Below are 8,520 nucleotides of genomic sequence, written 5' to 3'. Positions count from 1 at the left end.
GGACGGCCCCGGGTCCAGCGCCGTGGTCGTGCGCGTCGGCATCCCGGACCTGCAGCAGACGGTGAGCCCCGCTGCCCGGTCCTGGCCCTGCTCGCCCAGCCCCCAACCCGCCCGCCCGCCCGCTCCGAGCCGGGCGCGGGAGACCCCGGGCTGCGGCTACTCACCCCTCCCCCGCCGCCTCCGCGGGGACCCTCCCCAGCGCCCGGGCGGGGGCGGGGCCCGGGGAAACCCCGCCCTTGGGGCGGGGCCTCCCCCGCCGGACGCGGAGGCACAGGTCCGCGGCATGGGCTCCGGAGTCCCGGACTCCCGCGGGGGCCCGGACACCCGGGGCCGTGCGCGGGGCCGGGCGGGGCCCGTCCGCGCTCATGAGCCCACTCCGCCGTAGAAGTGCCTGCGCCTGGATCCGGGCGCGCCCGTGTGGGCCGCCAAGCAGCGCGTGCTCTGCGCCCTCAACCACAGCCTCCAGGACGCGCTCAACTACGGGCTTTTCCAGCCGCCCTCCCGGGGCCGCGCCGGCAAGTTCTTGGACGAGGAGCGGCTCCTGCGGGAGTACCCGCCCAACCTGGACACGCCCCTGCCCTACCTGGAGGTGAGCGGCGGGCCGGGGGCGCGCGGCCGGGGCGGGAGGAGAGCGCGCGGGGCGCGACCACCAAGCTCCGAGACAGGAGCCGTGAAGGGCACGGCGGTGAGGAGCACGGACGGGAGGAGTTAGTGTGGAAGCGATGGGGCCTGTGTGCGGCGAGCGCAGTGAGCGATGCGTACAGTGTGTGTAGCCTGCGAGGTGTGAGCGGCGTGCAGTGCGCGCCGCGAGCCGTGTGTGGTGTGCAGTGCGCTGTGTGCAGCATGTGTGGTGGGAGCACTGCGCGTCGTTCTGCGGGGAGGGGTGTGAGCGGGAGTGAGTGCCCAAAGTGATGTGGGGAGTAAGCCAGCCCGTGATCTGTGTGCACGTCTGTCCCCCTCCCGGCGGTGAGATCTGAAGGCAGACCTGTCTTCGTTTGCTCACCCCATTCATGATGTAACGCTGTCAAGTGCCCTGTCAGGCATGGGGACACAGACTCATAGTGTTGGGGGTGGCAAGCGCAGTGGGCATTGAAACAAGCATTGTGGTCAGTGAGCTCAAAGTGGGCTTGGCCTCCACTGTGGCACAGGGAAGTATGGTCAGTTCTGCTCAGAGAGGGGGTGTCTAGGAGGGTAACCCTGGAAGAGGAGTGGGATTTTCCAGGGAATCCTGGGGATAGGAATGAGATGGAAAGGGCATTGCTGGCTGCAGGACAGCTGGGCATGCGTCACATCTGGGCTTGGTGTTGGATCTGTGTCCACAGTGGTATGTATGGGATGTGTATGGCTGCAGGGAGGCAGGTTTTGTTGTCTAGGGCGAGTGAGCACTGTGAGGCCTAAACTGCAGGAGTAAGCAGGACTCGGTTTTGAGCATGCATTCACTCACTCAGCCCAGTGGATGCCTTTTCTCCACCTTTTCTTTACCTGAGCAGTTTCGGTACAAGAGACGAGTTTATGCCCAGAATCTCATTGATGATAAGCAGTTTGCAAAGCTTCACACAAAGGTAAGGAGGCAGCCACAGGGAGGGGGCTCCAGAACCCTCCTCCTCCTGTCCCCCATGGCCGGCATTCCTCTGCCCCAGCCTTTACTGGGTTTTGTGATGTCAAAAATGTCCTTTAAAAATGAGGGCTGGGTGTAGACTCTGGCACCATGGCTCCAGGGTGGGCAGTCTGGGGATGGGCTTCCAGTCAGATGAGACTCTTGCTGACCCTGCAGTGGGCCCCTGGCGTAGGGGGTGTCTTGGTGAGAACCTGGGTGGGAGAGAAGTGAACAGGCATCTGATGCTGGGGGAGCTGGGCAAAGCTGGGGCACAGGGAGCCCAGTACTTAGTGGCCACCCAGTGCTGGGCTGTCATAATTAGGTGTCTTGTTGATTTTCCCCTGGGAGGGAGTGTTATTATCCTGTTTCACAGATAAAGATACTGAGTCCCAGAGAAGTTAAGTGACTTACTCACAGCTGTGCAGCCAGTGAAGCTGAGACTGAACCCAGATCTAACTCTGGGGCCCTGTACCTAGGCACACCTGTGAGGTCTTTACTGCTGGCATCATTGCTAGGTGGGCCTGACCCCAAATGCTCTTTGGGGGGTGCCTCACTGCCTTCTCTGAATGTAAGAGGGACAGGGTGGGTGCCACGGCCCCTCCCCATGGCAGATTCCCTGAGCTCCCTCCCCAGGTTCCCATGGGCCAGTGGACATTTGCTTGCTGGATACTTCGTTGACAGCCACTGACACATTCTCTGAAGCCTAGGAGAGACATCCAAGCACTGTCACCCCTGTGACCCAGTGATACCTCTGTGACCCCAGAGCCTCCATGCCAGACTTCTGGCCTGCCCCGAGGCACGTGGTGGTCAGCAGCCATGACTCTCTGGCTGGGCAGAGGCTGTTGTGGAAAGGACCCCCCTCCCTGCACTGGCCCTGGTGTGACCTGTCACCCTGGGTTCCTCCCATGGTTATCTCTCCTCCAAAATTGTCCTTAGTGACCCACAAAACACTGATGACCCTTGACCTTCAGTGAGTCCCACTTGTTTTTAGGATGAGTTTCAACTCATTGCCACAGCCCCCTTTTTCTGCCTGCCTGGGCACTGGCCAGCCCCCGCCATCACACTGTCCGCTCTGGTTCTGGCTCAGGTCTCTCCATTCAGTCACGAGCACCCTTTCTCCTGTTTCATTATCTTGACCCACCTGAGGAGGTCATCTCCTGTGGCACAGTCCCCATGGTTCCCTCTCCCATTTCTGATGTGCTTTGAGTGTTTCTAGAAGGCCTGAACCTCTGTCCAGGACAGCTTGCCTGTGCACACAGCATCTGTAGCACCAGCAGGGCTTGGTGAGGCTTTGCTGAGTGAACTGGTACATGATTGGGTGGATGAATAGAGGCAGTCAAAGTCCTGTCACAGGAGGGGCCCCCCAGAGATGGGGAAGATCCCCGAAGTGTGGATCTGCCATGGGGTGAGCTCATGAGGAAGATGAGCCAGAGAAGGAACAGGCTACCTTGGGAGTGATGAGGATGTGGCTGCCATGGGGCTGGCTCCTGCCTGGTGGGTTGGTCTCTTCCAGGCTGGGCAGATTGAGGTCCCAGGGTGAGGGAGGAGCTGGGGCAGCAGCTGAGGCTGTGGCAGGGAACTTGCTCAGGGGCAGGATCAGGGCAGCCTGGCCTTCATGAGGGACTGGCTGGGCCCAGGCCGACAGTCCTGGTGGGCTTGGAATGTAGGCAAGGACTTCAAGCAGCATATGGGCCCAGTTGAGCTGGGATCAGGGCCACAGTGGGAGTGCAGGGCTTAGGGTGATGTGAGTGGGGTAACAAGGTCATGGTGTAGGGTGACAGGTCAGACCGAGAGGATGGGGCGGTAGATGCCCCACAGGTGGCCTCAGGCTTGCTGGTGGAAGGTGGGTAATGGTCAGATGACAGTGGCTGTGGTCAGGGCTGACCAGGATGGCTGGATGTTCCAGGCGAACCTGAAGAAGTTCATGGACTACGTCCAGCTGCACAGCACGGACAAGGTGGCCCGCCTGCTGGACAAGGGGCTGGACCCCAATTTCCACGATCCTGACTCAGGAGGTGAGCAGCAGAGCAGGAAGAGTATGGCCCTGGAGTGGCTGGGATCATAACCTTTATCTGTCCCTTGAACCCAGAGTGTCCTTTGAGCCTTGCGGCGCAGCTGGACAACGCCACGGACCTGCTGAAGGTGCTGAGGAATGGTGGTGCTCACCTGGACTTCCGCACTCGCGATGGGCTCACTGCTGTGCACTGTGCCACGCGCCAGCGGAATGCGGCGGCTTTGACGGTCAGAGTGGGTGGGGCCCTGGCCTGGAGGGTCGGGTGGCCCAGGAGGGGGAGGAAGCTGGGCCCAGCCTGGATGCTGAGGCTCCTCGCCCTCAGACCCTGCTGGACCTGGGCGCTTCACCTGACTACAAGGACAGCCGTGGCCTGACGCCCTTGTACCACAGTGCGCTGGGGGGCGGGGATGCCCTCTGCTGTGAGCTGCTCCTCCACGACCATGCTCGGCTGGGGACCACTGACGAGAACGGCTGGCAGGAGATCCACCAGGTGGGCAGGGAGCATGAGGGTGAGGAGGCCCAGCCTCTGTTTGGGGGCGGGAATGGGTGAGGTCCTGGGCTCTGTCAGGGGTGGGGTGGGTGGCTTCTGGGCTCCACCTGTAGGATTGGGGTCCGGGCTCTGTCTGGGACCAGCAGGACCTCCCTCCTCCCCAGGCCTGCCGCTTCGGGCATGTGCAGCACCTGGAACACCTGTTGTTCTATGGAGCCGACATGGGGGCTCAGAACGCCTCGGGGAACACAGCTCTGCACATCTGTGCCCTCTACAACCAGGTGTGACTGCGCCTGCACACGTGTGCACACAGCTGACCCTGTGCAGTGACCGCATGTGTACATGTGTCCGACCCTGTGTGTCACTCCACGAGTGTGTGTTTTGTGTCCTGCAGTGAGCTGTGGCCTTGTAGGCCTACACGTGCATGTCTCATCCCTGAACACGTGTCACATGCGTGTTCTGAACAATCAGGTGTGAATTGTGTGCATCTGGGCCTTCTGGGCTGGGTGGGCCCTGTGTGTGGAAACCTGACCTGCTTGTCCCTGTGCTGAACACAGAGATGTGGGTGTGTGTGCCCTGCACCCCCGTGTTTGCACGTGCTGTTATGTCCTGCCTCTGCTCCTCCAGCTGACCAGTTGTGACCCCTACTTCGACTGTCCCAACAGGAGAGCTGTGCTCGTGTCCTGCTTTTCCGTGGAGCCAACAAGGATGTCCGCAATTACAACAGCCAGACAGCTTTCCAGGTACAAAAGTGGTTTACAGAAGCATGAGGCTGGCCTGAGGGTGTCTGTTTGCCTCTGTGTGACTTGACATCTCTGACCTTGGTTCTTCCCCTGTAAGGCATAAGGGAGCTCTTACCCCAGGACTGCCCCAGGGTGAAGTAGAGGAAGTGGGTGGGCCAGTGCAGTGCCTGGCTAGGGGATGTGTGTTCCCTGTGGAAGATTCCTTCCATCTCCCTTCCAGGGAGAGAGGAGGGTCAGAGGGCTCTGGGGCAGGGGACCAGGTGTGGGCCTGACCTGCCAGAAACAGGCGGGGTGCAGAGGCCAAACCAAGGGCTAGTGGGGTAGTTCCAGCCCCTGATTTAATTTAGGTGATGTTTCTGAGCCCTTTTTCTGGCTGATGTTGGTTCTTGGCACTGGGATGACCAGGTAGACAGGTCTCTGTGTAGCCTAGAGTTTGTGGGGGCGCACCGCACGAAGGGCGCTGGGACTCTGTTCTCTTTGGGAGCAAGGGCCTTCAGAGGTCTCTGAGGGGATGTGGGGAGAATAGGTCAGGCCATGGCAATTGTCCAGTCAGGGGTGGGGCAGCAGTTGAGAGCCCAGTGGGTTTGAGCACAGCTGGAAGGGCCTGTGGGATGACTGGATGCAGGGACGAGGGGAGGGAAGAAGGAGACTGACGGGTGTGAGCTAGCAGTGGGCCACGACTGAGATGGGAAAGATGGTGTTTGTGGAGGGACCGTTAAGAGAATAGATAAGGTGACCAGCATGCCCTAATTTGCCCAAAACTGTCCCTGTTTTACCTCTGAAAGTCACATGTCACAGGAAACCCCTCAGTCCCAGGCAGACTGGGGTGGTGGGTTAGACAGGGGCCAGGGTCTGAGCCTGGGGCCCCCAACCAAGGACGACCCCACAGAGGAGCCCGAGAAGGAGCCACCAGGGGCCAGGGGTATTGAGTTGGTGCCACTGAGCCTCCCCTTCCTACCCCTCCCATCCTACAGGTGGCCATCATCGCAGGGAACTTTGAGCTTGCTGAGGTCATCAAGACCCACAAAGAGTCAGATGTTGGTGAGTTCTGCCCACCCCAGTCCCTGTGGATTCTGTATTTTGGGGTTGTCAGGGCCCAATGGCCAGTGGGGATGATATAAGGGAGCACTGCCCCCCCCCCCGCCCCCCGCCCTTAGCCTCTTCCTGCAGCTCTCACTCCTTCTGTACTCTGTTGGTCAGTGGTCCATTAGTGGCCCTTGCAGGTAGGGGAATGTGCCAAGGGAAGGGCTTGTGTAGAGTAGACAAAGGGTCAGGGTCGGGGTCAAGGGCATGTAAGGTTAGGGTCAGGATTAGCATCAAGGGCGTGGTTAGATTAGGGTCAGGGTCAAGGGCATGATTAGGTTAGGGCTGTGGGTTGGTGCTGGTGCTGAGTTTAGGGATCAACTTAGTTTGAGAATGGAGTTTAAGTTAGGGTTAAGGTTAATTTCCCATTAGGTCGCATGAAGAGCCAGCAGGCAACACGGGGCAGTGGATCTTAGCCACTGACTCTCAGCGTTTCACTCTAGCCTGGAACAAGAACTAGTTTAAGTGGCCCATAATGTATCTCAATATGACAAGATCATGTAAACGTACATGTGAAGAAAGCAAAACACAGTGAGGAATGCAAATGGAAGAGGGTGGCAGCTACACTCAGGGTAGGAGCTCTGAGCTCTTGGAAGCCAGTGCGTCAAGGGGGCTGGGTATGCATGTGGTTCATGGTCCCAGCAGGAAAACCAGGAGATGCCATCCAGCCCAGGCAGGAGGATGGGCCAGCCATCACTTTGACCTCAGTGAGGTCGTCACCCACTCCCATGTCACTGGGGCTGGTCTGGGACCTGTCCTGGGGATCCTGCCATCCCTCCCCTGTGTTGCAGGGCTGGGGCTGTGGAAGAAGATGGGTCTCCCCTCCTGGAAAGAGTATTTTCTGGCCAAAGGCCACCCCCTCCAGCCCCCTGGCCACATAGGGGCTCCCTTCTCAGCTTCCTCTGTGTCCTGGGTGGACCAGGCTTTTCTGCCCATGTCTCTCTCTGGAACACAGACTCCCAGCCTCCCCTTTCTGCCTTGAGTGCAATATCCTCGTTTTAAAAATGTTTAAAGTGACAATGGACAGCAGAGGGTTACTGCTGGTCTTAGGTCAGAATCCTTCTTGGTTCTAATGTGAGGTTTCGATGAGGGCTGGGGCTGAATTTTCAACTGGGGTTGAGATTGAGGTCAAGTTCATGTTTAAGGACACTTGCTCTATAGAGTCTCCCCTGAACAGACCTCCCCTCAGTAAGGCTTGGTTATGAGGCCCTCACATCTCTAGTAGGGTCAGGAGACCATGACAGTTGATAGACTTTCCCGGGTATGGGCAGACCCTCAAATAGCAGCAGCTGGAGTACAGCCAGCATCAGAGACTCATGTTGAGTAAATGACTGAGCTGATGGAGTGGTGTAGGATGGGGATCCAGGTTCTGGTGGGGAGAGAACTGTGATAAGGTTTGGGTTTGAATTAGGGGCAAGAGACAGAACAAGGGCTCCAGTTATGGTCTGGTTGGGGCTGGTAGGGGTTTTGGTCATTAGCTTGGGAGAACCCTGGTTTGTGGACGTGCGGGGTCCTCTTTTCTGCTGATTGTCTAACCATGGGAAAGCTGCTTAGGACCTCCATGCCTCAGTTTCTCTTTAGTAAAATATGGTCTTTTATGGTTATTTGCATCCCCTTCCCACCTCTAACCTCATGTGGGATTTGATTCTGTGGGTCTGGACTCTGGCAGGTGGCCTTGGTCCAGCTGATCGCAGGGAGGCCGAGAGGTGAGAAGGCCCCAGCTGCCCCTCATCTTATGATGTGGACAGAGAGGCTTGCACTCCTGGGGTCGCCATTATTGTGACTTACTGTCTGGCTGACCCAGAGTGTGCTTACCTGGTAGGTGTTAGGCATGCCGGCACTGAGCCAAGGTAGAGCGTGGGCATTCATAGTCATTAGTCCCAATGTGGTCATTGGCTCTGCTAGCCATTCACTCTTACTTGCTCAGGTGTCACACATACACTCAGATGACACAGTCAGATGTCCCTGAGCTACAGGGTAATGTATTCATGAATATTTACTATAAGCTTTGTTATCTTAATTCACCCTCTCTACAACCCCCCAAGTGATCATTATTAGTCCCTTTTTTCAGAGGAGGAAACTGAGGCACAGAGGGGGTTGATGGTAGAGCCTGTCTTCAGATCTGGCAATCCATGGTTCTGTCCTTGTCACCCCCACTCCCTCTGCACCCATTCACTTCAAGGACACTCCCTCAGTGACAGTCACAATTCCCATGCCCCACTCCAGCTCAGGGACCCTGGGTAGGGCCTGGAACAGAGGAGCTGGAGGGAGGCTCTGCCCATCTGTCCTCCTTCCTCCTCCTCAGGGAAGGAGCCTACCGGGGCGGTCTGGAAGGCTAGGAACCTGTTACCCTTCAGGGCACAGGACACCTCAAAGCCTCTTGACAGCCCCCTCTGGACTGACAGGATTGAAGCAAGGATGCTGGCCTGGAGCAGCTGCCTCTGCTCCCTTGCGTCTGTCGCCTTAGGCCACCTTCGGGTCCACATTCTCTCCCACCCTCTCTTACGCACACACTTTCAAACACACATCCATGGAACTGCCCCACGGTGCATTTGATGAGTGCCCTAGGGAAGTGCTTCTCACACAGTCACGT

At 58.3% G+C, this 8,520-nt stretch overlaps 1 protein-coding gene across 1 annotated transcript in view; it reads left to right on the top strand.

The window, feature by feature from the left end:
- Position 1: 1 nt before the first annotated feature.
- The window catches only part of LOC124230527 (SH3 and multiple ankyrin repeat domains protein 3-like), a gene marked incomplete at its 5' end in the record, with an annotated part of 12,173 nt that continues 3,654 nt past the window's right edge, over positions 2-8,520 (top strand). Inside the window, 9 exons of the mRNA XM_046646688.1 lie at positions 2-61; positions 386-589; positions 1,491-1,562; positions 3,504-3,612; positions 3,687-3,838; positions 3,934-4,101; positions 4,266-4,382; positions 4,767-4,844; positions 5,819-5,885. Coding sequence (XP_046502644.1) covers positions 2-61; positions 386-589; positions 1,491-1,562; positions 3,504-3,612; positions 3,687-3,838; positions 3,934-4,101; positions 4,266-4,382; positions 4,767-4,844; positions 5,819-5,885 — 1,027 coding nt within the window. The remainder of the gene's footprint in view (positions 62-385; positions 590-1,490; positions 1,563-3,503; positions 3,613-3,686; positions 3,839-3,933; positions 4,102-4,265; positions 4,383-4,766; positions 4,845-5,818; positions 5,886-8,520) is intronic.

The sequence above is a fragment of the Equus quagga genome, chromosome 19 (genome assembly GCF_021613505.1).
Source record: "Equus quagga isolate Etosha38 chromosome 19, UCLA_HA_Equagga_1.0, whole genome shotgun sequence".
In the NCBI taxonomy this organism is placed as follows: domain Eukaryota; kingdom Metazoa; phylum Chordata; class Mammalia; order Perissodactyla; family Equidae; genus Equus; species Equus quagga.
The sequence above is the reverse complement of the archived record's forward strand: the minus strand, read 5'-3'. Positions and strand labels throughout refer to the sequence as shown.